Source organism: Xenopus tropicalis, chromosome 3, assembly GCF_000004195.4.
Source record: "Xenopus tropicalis strain Nigerian chromosome 3, UCB_Xtro_10.0, whole genome shotgun sequence".
NCBI lineage: Eukaryota > Metazoa > Chordata > Amphibia > Anura > Pipidae > Xenopus > Xenopus tropicalis.
In genome coordinates this window covers 10,098,233-10,112,408 of record NC_030679.2, presented here as the reverse complement: position 1 = coordinate 10,112,408, position 14,176 = coordinate 10,098,233, and the positions used below count along the sequence as shown (strand labels likewise).

The 14,176-nt window shown below is 42.4% G+C and overlaps 1 protein-coding gene across 8 annotated transcripts in view; it reads left to right on the top strand.

The window, feature by feature from the left end:
* Positions 1-14,176, top strand: part of iqsec3 (IQ motif and Sec7 domain 3) — a 74,498-nt gene that overhangs the window by 58,764 nt on the left and 1,558 nt on the right. For 3 of the 8 annotated variants that reach the window (XM_004912478.4, XM_004912475.4, XM_031898646.1), the window contains 5 exons: positions 968-1,093; positions 1,738-1,837; positions 2,058-2,291; positions 4,498-4,590; positions 9,364-9,407. In XM_004912478.4, coding sequence (XP_004912535.1) covers positions 968-1,093; positions 1,738-1,837; positions 2,058-2,291; positions 4,498-4,590; positions 9,364-9,407 — 597 coding nt within the window. Of the gene's footprint in view, positions 1-967; positions 1,094-1,737; positions 1,838-2,057; positions 2,292-4,497; positions 4,591-9,344; positions 9,408-14,176 lie in introns of those variants that run through there. The other 5 variants (XM_031898647.1, XM_002941896.5, XM_004912477.4 and 2 more) reach the window with 4 other exon arrangements.

Here is a 14,176-nt window from a genome sequence, read left to right as displayed (position 1 = left end):
CGTGATCCCCAACCAGTGGCTCAGGGGCAACATGTTGCTCCCCAACCCCTTGGATGTTGCTCTCAGTGCCCCCAAACCAGAGTTATTTTTGAATTCCTGACTTGGGGGCAAGTTTTGGTTGAATAAAAACAAGATTTCCTATCAAATAAAGCCCCTGTAAGCTGATAGGCTGCAAAGAGGCTGCCTAATAGCCAATCACAGCCCTTATTTGGCACTTCCATGAACTTTTATGGTGCTTGTGTTGCTCCCCAAGTCTTTTTATAATTTACTGTGGCTCATGAGTAAGAAAGGTTGAGGACCCCTTCTCTAGAGAACAAGGACCCATTGTCACATAAAGTCTTACTGATGAACACCAAACAATTTGATGCCAGCAAAGCTGTAGTAGGCTGTGTAGAAACCATCAAAGACAAAAAACTCCCCATGGCAAAGTCCAATAAATAATTTAACCAAAGTTCTCATCCTTCGATGCACATGTCTTTCATGCAACTGAATATTATAGTATTAAGGTGGCCATACACGGGCCGATTGTAGCTGCCGATATCGGTCCCTTGGATCGATTCGGCAGCTTATTGGCCCATGTAGGGGCAGGAACGAGGGGCAAGCCTGACCGATATCTGGCCTGAAATTGGCCAGATATCGATCGGGCAGGTTTAAAGATTTAGTCAGATAAGGAACCGCATTGGCTCGTTGACACGGTCCCTGAACCGACTGCGCCCATTGCTCCTGTTATAATTCGATCATTTGTCCCCAGGGCCAAACAATCAAATTAGCCTACATTTTCCCGATAACGCCCACCCATAGGTGGGGATATCGGGAGAAGATCCTCTCGCTTGGCGACCTTGCCAAGCGAGCAGATCTTACCGTGTATGGCCACCTTTATTGTCCTGTGAGCCCCATGCAGGTTTCTATTTGATCATTATTGTGTTATCAACTGTAGTGATGATATTTGCTGCCTCCCTTACTGTAGGTGCTGTCTGTCCCGCACCGGCGTCTGGTTTGCTGCAGCCGCTTGTTTGAGGTTACAGATGTCAACAAAGTGCAGAAACAGGCAGCTCATCAGCGAGAGGTCTTCCTTTTCAATGACCTGCTGCTGGTGAGTATAAATATGGTTTGGAACAGCGATACCCCGATGAAGGTTTCCATCTGATGCTTTAGTAGTCAAGGTATTTCAGATGTCTACCTTAAGGTCGGTTGTTGAGCACCTCCCCAAAGTATTTCTGCAAAGGTTAGCAAATAGTCTCCTGCTTAGGGGTTGAACAATAGGATTGGTAGGGTCAGTAGACCCAGGACCTGTTGGCATTTTTAGGAGAAGAAGTAGTCCACCACAGCTCTGAAACATAGAAAATTCAATATATATGTGGGCAAGATTATAAAAAGTTTTTCCGCAAGGGTTTAATGCATTTCCATGGAAATCAAGACTTAATAAGTCTTTGCACTGAAGTTCAGCACTTTCAATTCTTGCCTTATCTATATCAGTCCTGAACTCCTACCCAGCAAGCCGTGCAATCTTCTGTATCTCAGTATTCTGCTGCATGCTGTATTTTATGGCTATGGGAACCCGATTGAGTCTGCTCAGATTACTGTGGTCTCTAGGTCAAAAGGTTTCTCTTAGCTGACTAAAGTGTCCTACTCCAGGAGAAATGTATGCAACTCACAAAAATGGAACCTGCCCAACTTGGTGGATGGAGTTTAATGCTGGTATGCTGGGCTCTTTGACAACTATGGATTTCCTTTTAGATCCTGAAACTTTGCCCCAAGAAGAAGACATCGTCCACCTACACGTTCTGCCGAGCGGTTCCCCTGGTTGGGCTTCAGTTCCACCTTTATGAGAACGAATGTAAGTCACAGCATGGATTCAGGATTTTCGAAGCTTGATAAAGACAGTAGGCCTGTTCTAATGGTATTATAGTGGCAAATATATGTTTCTTCCTAGGGGTGTATGAGTTTTGCCCCTACAGCTGTTCTTTAAACTGAGCATCCCTGGCTTGGTTAATAGGACTTATCATACTGAAGAGCATTAATTTATGATGTTAAAAATGACTGTGCTCTCTCGGCAGATTACCCCCATGGGATCACCCTGGTCAGCCCTCTCTCCAGCTCAGAGAAGAAGCTCGTGTTGCACTTCTGTGCTATAAGCTCAGAAGAACTGCAAAAATTTCTGGAGGATCTAAAAGAGTCCATCTGCGAAGTGACGGAGATGGAGCAGATTCGCATCGAATGTGAGCAAAAGTGTGAGCGTCAGTGTACAGATGTTTACATTGATACATGTAAGCATCTGTCCCAATATGCACGTACGTGTCCGTTTTTTTTTGTGCCTATATATATATGTGTCACTCTGGGGCTCATTTACAAGGGTGGACATACCTACTATATAGACTGCCATGTTTTTTTCCCCTTTACAATTAATGCAGTGTGCCCGTACAGTATTCCGCCATTAACCTTCACCCACCACAGGGAGTGATTGGGAGCATTTTTTGTGTCCTCTGTATTTGCAACCTCCATAAATGTGAACACCGCTACCTTTTAGGGGGTCTAACAAATCGTAACTGCACTTGGCCATGCATTTTAGTTAGGCCCACTGGACAACAACTGTAGAAAAGAAGATTACAGGACAAGTAGGAGAAGATGGTGGGAGTAGAACAAGATGGGGACAGTAGAACAAAATGGTGACAGTATAGCAAGATAGCAGCAGTAGGATGAGATGGTGGGAGTAGAACAAGATGGGGACAGTAGGACAAAATGGTGACAGAAGAGCAAGATAGCAGCAGTAGGACAAGATGGTGGGAGTAGAACAAGATGGGGACAGTAGGACAAAATGGTGACAGAAGAGCAAGATAGCAGCAGTAGGACAAGATGGTGGTAGTAGAACAAAATGGGGACAGTAGGACAAAATGGCGACAGTAGAGCAAGATAGCAGCAGTAGGACAAGATGCTGGGAGTAGAACAAGATGGGGACAGTAGGACAAAATGGCAACAGTAGAGCAAGATAGCAGCAGTAGGACAAGATGGTGGGAGTAGAACAAGATGGGGACAGTAGAACAAAATGGTGACAGAAGACCAAGATAACAGCAGTAGGACAAGATGGTGGTAGTAGAATAAAATGTGGACAGTAGGACAAAATGGTGACAGAAGAGCAAGATAGCAGCAGTAGAACAAGATGGGGACAGTAGGACAAAATGGCTACAGTAGAGCAAGATAGCAGCAGTAGGACAAGATGGTGGGAGTAGAACAAGATGGGGACAGTAGGACAAAATGGCGACTGTAGCGCAAGATAGCAGCAGTAGGACAAGATGGGGACAGTAGGACAAAATGCGACAGTAGTGCAATATAGCAGCAGTAGGACAAGATGGTGGGAGTAGAACAATATGGGGACAGTAGGACAAAATGGCGACAGTAGAGCAAGATAGCAGCAGTAGGACAAGATGGTGGAAGCAGAACAAGATGGGGAAAATAGGACAAAATGGCGACAGTAGAGCAAGATAGCAGAAGTAGGACAAGATGGTGGGAGTAGAACAAGATGGGGACAGTAGGACAAAATGGCGGCAGTAGAGCAAGATAGCAGCAGTAGGACAAGATGGTGGGAGTAGAACAAGATGGGGACAGTAGGACAAAATGGCGACAGTAGAGCAAGATAGCAGCAGTAGGACAAGATGGTGGGAGTAGAACAAGATGGGGACAGTAGGACAAAATGGCGACAGTAGAGCAAGATAGCAGAAGTAGGACAAGATGGTGGGAGTAGAACAAGATGGAGACAGTAGGACAAAATGGCGACAGTAGAGCAAGATAGCAGCAGTAGGACAAGATGGTGGGAGTAGAACAAGATGGGGACAGTAGGACAAAATGGCGACAGTAGAGCAAGATAGCAGCAGTGGGACAAGATGGTGGGAGTAGAACAAGATGGGGACAGTAGGACAAAATGGCGACAGTAGAGCAAGATAGCAGCAGTGGGACAAGATGGTGGTAGTAGAACAAAATGGGGACAGTAGAGCAAGATAGCAGCAGTAGGACAAGATGGTGAAAGAAAAGCAAGATGTTGGCACTAGGACAAAACAGTATGGCAGATGGCTGCTGTCCCCCAATGGCCCATTAGGTGCTGTAGTTGAAGGGCTATAGGACAAAATTTGTTTTACCCTAGGCAGCCTCCATTACGGTAACTCATTACAGTAACAATTGCACTTACTTTGTAAACGACCCTCCTTTGTGTCATTTAGTACTTTTTGTTGGATATTGAACGGGTGGGAGAAGCATCGAGTATTAATTCTCTCTCAGTTCCAATACTGAGAATATAATCATATTTGTTGTTTATTTATTAGTATATCTATTTGATTTTTTGATGCTGTGTAAATGAAGTTAGTTTTGATGGATATCAATGGATACTAATGCTTTGTATATTGGACCTATAGAAGAACTAAAGGGCCGGGGATATTAAGTTAAACACTCGCCCTTTGGCTTCTGAGGTTCATCCCAAGTCAACTTGGTGTTTACGTTTGTCTGCAGGGGAGCTAGAGAGGCAACACACAGGGCACACTGCCCCAGCAAAGACAAACGGATCCCAGTTGGATGTTCAGATCAAGCAGGAATCCCCAACTGGTGAGTGGAATAAAGTCCTGTTGTTGCCCTCTCGCCCCCCCATACCTCCTGTCTCTCCCTGACATGGCCACTCTCTTTCCTCCCAACCCATCCATTATCATGGACAACTCTTTGTTCATTTCCTTCTCTTTGCAAGATCCTCATTATTTACTCACCTCTATAACATACTATAACATCTCCCATAAGTATAAAACAGCCACCCTGCCATACTCACCCATAAGATCGTTATTGATATGTGTGCCACAACAATATTTTCACACGAGGAATGGCTACCTACATATGGCTACCTACATATGGCTACCTACATATGGCTACCTACATATGGCTACCTACATATAGCTACCTACATATGGCTACCTACATATAGCTACCTACATATGGCTACCTACATATAGTTACATAGTTACATAGGGTTGAAAAAAGACCAGTGTCCATCAAGTTCAACCCATCCAAGTAAACCCAGCACACCTAACCCACACCTACCAATCTATACACTCACATACATAAACTATATATACAACCAGTAATACTAACTGTAGATATTAGTATCACAATAGCCTTGGATATTCTGCTTGTTCAAGAACTCATCCAGGCCCCTCTTATAGGCACTAACAGAATCTGCCATTACCCCATCACTAGGAAGGGCATTCCCCAACCTCACTGCCCTCCCCGTGAGGAACCCCCTACGCTGCTTCAAATAGAAGCTCCTTTCCTCTAATCTAAAGGGGGTGATAATAAAACAGGTACTGTTTTATTATTACAGAGAAAAGGGAATCATTTAACCATTAAATAAACCCAATTGGGCTGTTCTGCCCCCAATAAGGGGTAATTATATCTTAGTTGGGATCAAGTACAGGTACTGTTTTATTATTACAGAGAAAAGGGAATATAGCTACCTACATATGGCTACCTACATGTTTCCATTGCCAGCACTGTAGCATGCAGAGGCCTTCAAATAATTAAGAAGGGTAGAAGGAATTCAATATATACATATTTGATTTAGGCTAGAGCCCATAGGGCAGAGTCTCTTTTGCTTGTTGCTATAGTTTACATATATCGTTTCTAATGTGCCTTTGAGATGTGCCATTATCCACACTAGGACCATTAGGGCTCCATTCCCCCAGCAGCCACTGTATCTACTCATACTGATGGACATTCACCATTTAAGCAAGTATTATTTCTCACTAAACAAAGATGGCACTGCCTTCATCAGTCAGACAGGTGTTTTCAAATACAGGTATGGGACCTGTTATCCAGAATACTTGGGACCTGGGTTTTTCGGATAAAGGATCTTTCCATTAATTGGATCTCCATAACTTAAGTCTGCTAAAAATCATTTAAATATTGAATAAACCCAATAGGGCTGTTCTACCCCAATAAGGGGTAATTATATCTTAGTTGGGATCAAGTACAGGTACTGTTTTATTATTACAGAGAAAAGGGAATCATTTAACCATTAAATAAACCCAATAGGGCTGTTCTGCCCCCAATAAGGGGTAATTATATCTTAGTTGGGATCAAGTACAGGTACTGTTTTATTATTACAGAGAAAAGGGAATCATTTAACCATTAAATAAACCCAATAGGATTGTTCTGCCCCCAATAAGGGGTAATTATATCTTAGTTGGGATCAAGTACAGGTACTGTTTTATTATTACAGAGAAAAGGGAATCATTTAACCATGAAATAAACCCAATAGGGCTTGTCTGCCCCCAATAAGGGGTAATTATATCTTAGTTGGGATCAAGTACAGGTACTGTTTTATTATTACAGAGAAAAGGGAATCATTTAACCATGAAATAAACCCAATAGGGCTTGTCTGCCCCCAATAAGGGGTAATTATATCTTAGTTGGGATCAAGTACAGGTACTGTTTTATTATTACAGAGAAAAGGGAATCATTTAACCATTAAATAAACCCAATAGGGCTGTTCTGCCCCCAATAAGGGGTAATTATATCTTAGTTGGGATCAAGTACAAGTACTGTTTTATTATTACAGAGAAAAGGGAATCATTTAACCATTAAATAAACCCAATAGGGCTGTTCTGCCCCCAATAAGGGGTAATTATATCTTAGTTGGGATCAAGTACAGTTACTGTTTTATTATTACAGAGAAAAGGGAATCATTTAACCATGAAATAAACCCAATAGGGCTGTTCTGCCCCCAATAAGGGGTAATTATATCTTAGTTGGGATCAAGTACAGGTACTGTTTTATTATTACAGAGAAAAAGGAAATCATTTTTAAAAATTAGAATTATTTGCTTATAATGGAGTCTATGGGAGATGGGCTTTCCGTAATTCAGAACTTTCTGGATAATAGGACCCTCATTTTTTCGGTGGAAAAAAATACAGCAATATCCCATATATTAATAAATTCAAATGAAATTATTTCCAATTCTGAAAATAAGTAAATTATTCTTTAGTTTTAGGATGAAAACAAATCTCCATTTTCAGGTATAAAAAAAGGCAACCACAACCCACATAGATGAATAAATCCCCACATCGAGATTTAAAAAAGAAAAAAAAATGTATATATATATATATAATTAAATAAAACAAATGTGAATTAATTGCCTGCTTTGAGATAGGGAAAAATAACTTGTATTTTTCAAGGTAAAAAAATTAATTTGTGTTAATCAACTCAGGGGAATTGTATAATCATTGTTTTAAAGCATATCTTGCTTGTAGTACAGGTATGGGACCCGTTATCCAGAATGTTCGGGACCAAGGGTATTCCGGATAAGGGGTCTTTCCGTAATTTGGATCTCCATACCTTAAGTCTACTAAAAAAATCAATAAAACATTAATAAAACCCAACGGAGTCTATGGGAAACAGGCGTCCCGTAATTCAGATCTTTCTGGATAACGGGTTTCCAGATAACGGATCCCATACCTGTAGTAAAAAAAATCAGTTATGATAATCTCTCATGTTAAGGAAAAAACATAAAGGAGTTCTATAGTCACAGCAACAACAAAAAAATCTTAGGTAAATTACAGTATTCTCCTATTTTGAGTTAAGAAACCAGCAGAGTACCTTAATCAGGAGGATATATATGTACATTTACATTTATTACAGAGCTGTCAACCTGGGAAAGTTGGTTATAGGGGGAGAATAAAAATGTGGGCCTGGCCTATTTGGTTGTGGGTGTGGTCTATTTGGCTGCGGTGTGGCCTAGTGCAAACTGGTGTTTTGCAAAAATGGGGACATTGGCTCATAGTGACTGGAGACCGGGGGCAAAATTGTGCAACTCCCGGGAAGTTCAGGGGGGTTTCCAGCTCTACTACATTACATTGTTTACCCTGGAGTATCCATTTTGTGAGGTATTGTGTGGACACTTTCTGATCACCTTACAGGAAATAATTCAGCTTCTACCTGAACCAAGAACCTCCTGCGGCTCCCCCTGCTCCCCCCCAGCATCCTCCAGCTCCCCCACCAGCGTCCTCCAGCTCCCCCCCCAGTATCCTTCAGCTCTCCCCAGGGTCCTGCCCAGCATCCTCCAGCTCCCCCCCAGCGACCTCCTGCTTCCTGCAGCTCCCTCCAGCTCCCCCCCAGCATCCTTCAGCTCTCCCTAGGGTCCAACCCAGCATACTCCATCTCCCCCAGGGTTCTTCCCTAGCATCCTCCAGCTCCCCCCAAGCGTCCTTGTGCGGCTCCCTCTGCTCCCCCAGCATCCTCCAGCTCCCCCCGCCCCAGCGACCTCCTGCTTCCTGCAGCTCCCTCCAGCTCCCCCCCCCAGCATCCTTCAGCTCTCCCTAGGGTCCAACCCAGCATACTCCATCTCCCCCAGGGTTCTTCCCTAGCATCCTCCAGCTCCCCCCAAGCGTCCTTGTGCGGCTCCCTCTGTTCCCCCAGCATCCTCCAGCTCCCCCCCCCCAGCGACCTCCTGCTTCCTGCGGCTCCACCCAGCATCCTCCAGCTCTCCACCACCCCCCAGCATCCTCCAGCTCCCCCCCCCCAGCGACCGCCTGCTTCCTCCGGCTCCCCCTCCATCTGCGTCCTCTTGATATGTCCCCCAGCTCCCCGAGGCATCTGCGCACTGTTATAAGGATGCGCCCCGTGCTTATTGATTATTAAAAACTGTTTCACGGCCGGACCCCCTTTAAAGTGAGGATAGTCCTGTCCCCCCTGTGCCCCCCTGATGGCGGCCCTGTGTATGGATGCCCTTGTGTGAGAGACCAGTGCCTTAAACAAACTACAGGGAGGGAGGTACATAAAATGGCTGCTTTAGTATGAGCTTACACTTTTGTTTTGAGGTAAAAAAGAAAAAAACGTGGGTGGATTTTTCTCCTGTTTTGAGAAGTACATTTCCCCCTACAAAGAGGAGAATAACAGACCCCCCTCAGATTCATTACAGAAGGGATTTTTTTCAGCCTCTAGTAGATCCGACTCTCTGTAGCCTCATTATATTCTTTATTTGCTTCTCTCTGACCACCTGACTCCTTTCCTCTTCTCTGTTCCTGCTTTTAGTCTCTCTGGTATGTGACTGTCTCGCTTTCACTCTCTTTTGTGCTCTCGATTTCCTCTCCGCCATTTCACCGTGTCCTTTTTCCTCGGCTTTATGTCTCTTTCCCTTTCTCTCTTTACTTTCCATCGTTCTCATTCTCATCTCTGTCCTCCGTCCACACATTATATCTGTCCTTTCCTTCCACCTCTGGACGCTCTTGCCATTTCCTCTGTCTCTCTCATTCTGTCACACTCTCTATTGCCTTTCTCTCTGTTCTCTATCTCGCTCACTCTCTCTCGCACCTAAGTTCACCTCATATTTTGAAGGTAAGCGTGAGCCACCAGAGAAGGACACAGACAGCACAGTGGAGGTGAGTAGCAGTGAAATTAAATAGGGCTTTAACACTGACCAATCAGAATTCTCCATGCTGCACTGCTCTCACACCATTTCTTGACCACTCAGTGTTTTGATTGGCTTATATTGTTGAATGTATTATGGGTATTATGAGTACTTGAAGCATCAGTAGAAATGGAGTAGGATATGATAAAGTTAAACACTAACCAGTCCTTTCCCAGCCCAGGCCTAAAGGAGCCCAGTGTTAAAGTGATACTGACACGAAAAAAACGACTTTTTAAAATATTTATGTACAAAAAAAGTTACCTATAGGTTGTGTTGATAATGATTGATGAGCGAATTTTTTCAGCAGGCATGGATTGGCAGCGAATTTCCGCATTTCGCCATTGGCGAAACTTCCGTGAAATTTCGGTGGCGAAAAAATTCCCTGCACGTAAAAACATTTTATCGTGCGTCAAATTGGGCGTGGTCGCGTCAAAAAAGCGTGGGTGACCAAAAAAGACACGAGCGACCAATCACGTTTCGCCAATTTTTCGCTGTTTCTCAAATTTTCTTGCTGTTTCGCGAATTTTATGGCGAAGTGAAACGGGACAGATTCACTCATCACTAATTATTACTTGAAGTTCCTAAACTTGACAACCTGACCCTTCTCAGCCTGTCAGTTACGGCTTCTAATGCGTCACAAATATGGCCGCCCCCTCATAGGGGAACATGGGGGATCAGATAGGGAATGTAACTGCATCAGACAAATACGTTTAAGGCAAAATTATAAAACTCATGCAATGAAAAAATATATATATATATATTGGTGTCAGTATCTCTTTAAGAGGGGGCTTCAAATCCCATGTCAACCCGTCCCTTTTGATGACATCAGATGTTATTTTTTAAAGGGACAGGCTCTCCGGTGTCTTTGCCACCATAAAGGGCTTGTGAAATAGGAGAGGTTGTGAGCAGGGAGAGGCCTTATGGGTAGCTTGACTCGTGGCCCATCCCTGTAGCTATATTGCCAGCCCTAACCCACCCAACTCACAGATACTATAAGTTTCCGGCCTATTTGGGAACCACTAGCTCTTGGGGTTTCTGTCTTCCAAAGGGACCAATAGTGAGCCAAGAATTAAAGGGGAAGTAACCCGATAATAAGGTGAAAGTAATTGCCATGTTTATGTATTTCTTTTTTTTCTCTTATCTCCTCCATCTTAATTCTCTAAATAAATCACTAAACTGCAATGTTGCGATATTAGTAAACAAAGATACTTCTGGGTCTTTTCTTTGGGGCGAGGCCAATCTAGAATCACATGACTCAAAGGAAGCAAGCGGGTCAGTGTGTCCCAGGAAATATACAAGCAGAAAAGTAGCTATTGACTAAGTAAATGTTCATTTACTGAACTATGTACATTATTTAACCCTAAATAAGAACTTGGATAGAAATGCTGTACAGGTATGGGACCTGTTATCCAGAATGCTCAAAACCTGGGGGTTTCCGGATAAGGGATCTTTCCATAAATTGGATCTCCACAATTTAAGTCTGCTAAAGATCGTTTAAATACTGAATAAACCCAATAGGACTGTTCTGCCCCCAATAAGGAGTAATTATATCTTAGTTGGGATCAAGTACAGGTACTGTTTTATTATTACAGAGAAAAGGGAATCATTTAACCATTAAATAAACCCAATAGGGCTGTTCTGCCCCAATAAGGGGTAATTATATCTTAGTTGGGATCAAGTACAGGTACTGTTTTATTATTACAGAGAAAAGGGAATCATTTAACCATTAAATAAACCCAATAGGGCTGTTCTGCCCCAATAAGGGGTAATTATATCTTAGTTGGGATCAAGTACAGGTACTGTTTTATTATTACAGAGAAAAGGGAATCATTTAACCATGAAATAAACCCAATAGGGCTGTTCTGCCCCCAATAAGGGGTAATTATATCTTAGTTGGGATCAAGTACAGGTACTGTTTTATTATTACAGAGAAAAGGGAATCATTTAACCATTAAATAAACCCAATAGGGCTGTTCTGCCCCCAATAAGGGGTAATTATATCTTAGTTGGGATCAAGTACAGGTACTGTTTTATTATTACAGAGAAAAGGAATCATTTAACCATTAAATAAACCCAATAGGGCTGTTCTGCCCCCAATAAGGGGTAATTATATCTTAGTTGGGATCAAGTACAGGTACTGTTTTATTATTACAGAGAAAAGGGAATCATTTAACCATTAAATAAACCCAATAGGGCTGTTCTGCCCCAATAAGGGGTAATTATATCTTAGTTGGGATCAAGTACAGGTACTGTTTTATTATTACAGAGAAAAGGGAATCATTTAACCATTAAATAAACCCAATAGGGCTGTTCTGCCCCAATAAGGGGTAATTATATCTTAGTTGGGATCAAGTACAGGTACTGTTTTATTATTACAGAGAAAAGGGAATCATTTAACCATGAAATAAACCCAATAGGGCTGTTCTGCCCCCAATAAGGGGTAATTATATCTTAGTTGGGATCAAGTACAGGTACTGTTTTATTATTACAGAGAAAAGGGAATCATTTAACCATTAAATAAACCCAATAGGGCTGTTCTGCCCCCAATAAGGGGTAATTATATCTTAGTTGGGATCAAGTACAGGTACTGTTTTATTATTACAGAGAAAAGGGAATCATTTAACCATTAAATAAACCCAATAGGGCTGTTCTGCCCCCAATAAGGGGTAATTATATCTTAGTTGGGATCAAGTACAGTTACTGTTTTATTATTACAGAGAAAAGGGAATCATTTAACCATTAAATAAACCCAATAGGGCTGTTCTGCCCCAATAAGGGGTAATTATAGCTTAGTTGGGATCAAGTACAAGGTAATATTTTATTATTACAGAAAAAAAGGAAACCATTTTTAAAAATTAGAATTATTTGCTTATAATGGAGTCTATGGCCTTTCTGTAATTCGGAACTTTCTGGATAATGGGTTTCCGGATAAGGGATCCCATACCTGTACTTTATATACTGAACTAACTGTACCAGTCCTGAGGTTCAGCAACCCTAATGATCCAGGCCTTCAATTTTGTTAGAAAGGCAGATTATTAATCTATTCTGATGCAGACTGCATTGATTTCTATACTGCGATGTAATATATATATATATATATATATATATATGAGCACAGGTAACTGACAGCAGGCAGAGCATGTGTTGGGTAACTACTGGGGGCATCTTCAGAGACACTGATCTTCCCTGGGCTGTGGTAGACTTGATCTGGTACAGACGTTGAAAAAGAGGGTGTTTCTTAAGGTTCTTATAATAAGAAATTGGCCCCCCGTCTGCTTTAGATCATGTCACGTGCATTTTGTTTCCCTAAACGTAGCACTGGCCTAGGGTTAAAGGAGAAGGAAAGGCTAATAAAGAGTTAATCCCAAGCTGCAGGCATACCTTCAGTTCTCTCAATAGTGCCCTTAAGTCTCCCCATATTTCTCCCGTTCAGATGATCAGAAGCTTCATAGGAAAAAATGCAGAGCTCTGTAAAGAAAGTTCCCATAATGCCTCACTCCTGCACCAAGACCAGTGTACATGCTCAGTTAGTAAGACTATGAGGAAGCTTCCTGCTGATTGGCTCAGATCCACATTCCAAAGAGGGGGGGAGTGAGTTCTTAGCATTCTTGAGGGAGGGGGGAGCAGGAGAGAGGAGAGAGCTGCATGTCTCTGACACAGGAAAAAAGGATACAAGAAATCCTGTTTCTTTTGATAGAGGACTTTACTCTATTTACCTTTCTGATAAAGCTTACTTAGTTTCTACCTTTCCTTCTCCTTTAGCAGGCTGTCTAATATATTGGTAAATATATCGGTATTGGGCAAATTCATTAGGCGAAAAATTGAAAAATGGCGAATCTATTGACCACTTTTTAATTGCTGGTTTCCGTAGAATCATGTGACACTGCATGAGCGTTCCACCACCCCTCACCTACACGATAAATAACACTTTAATACTCACCTCTTCATGCAACTGTCTAAATGATTGGTTTGTTTCGTTATGACTTATGTGATAATGTCCTGAGCTCTGAATTATAAGGAGACTGCTAGTGAAAAGGTACGGTGCAAACCCATGGCCATATATCCTTATAGGTGTTGGTGGGGGTAAGGGGCGGGTAAGTTATGGCTTGTAATGAAGTCAGTAATATTATTATAAATCCTATATGTCTAGGTTTTACAGTTTATGGGGTGTGTTTACTAAGATTGGAGATAAATATCACCGGCGATGTTGCCTGTAGCAACCAATTAGGTCTTTGCTTTGATTTCTCACTTGTCCTAATCTTATTGCTGATAGGTTGCTATGGGCAACATCACCGGAGATATTTATCTCTAATCTCCGGTGATTGGCATTCACAGCTCATATTAGTAGTGTGTATTCAGTATCTCAGTTACAGTGAGGTTGAAACTTCTAAAGTGTAGACCGGTGGTTCTCAGCCTTCCTAATGTTCCTCATGTTGTGGTGACCCCCAACCATAAAATTATTCCTAAGACCATCGGAAATATGTGTTTTCCCATGGTCTTAGGTGACCCCTGTGTCGTTCCACCCCAAAAGAGGTCCCGACCCACAGGTTGAGAAGCGCCGGTGTAGACTTTCCTGGTTTTGAGCAAGAGAAGTCCCTTGTGCCTGATTGTGCCCTCGCCGTATAGAAGCGTAGGTTGAGGATGTTGTTGCCGCTACTGCCGAGGGCACCGGGCAACCAGACGTAGACTATTGGGGGATAGTCTTGTAACATTTAATGCTTCTTTGGCTGTTTCTAAACT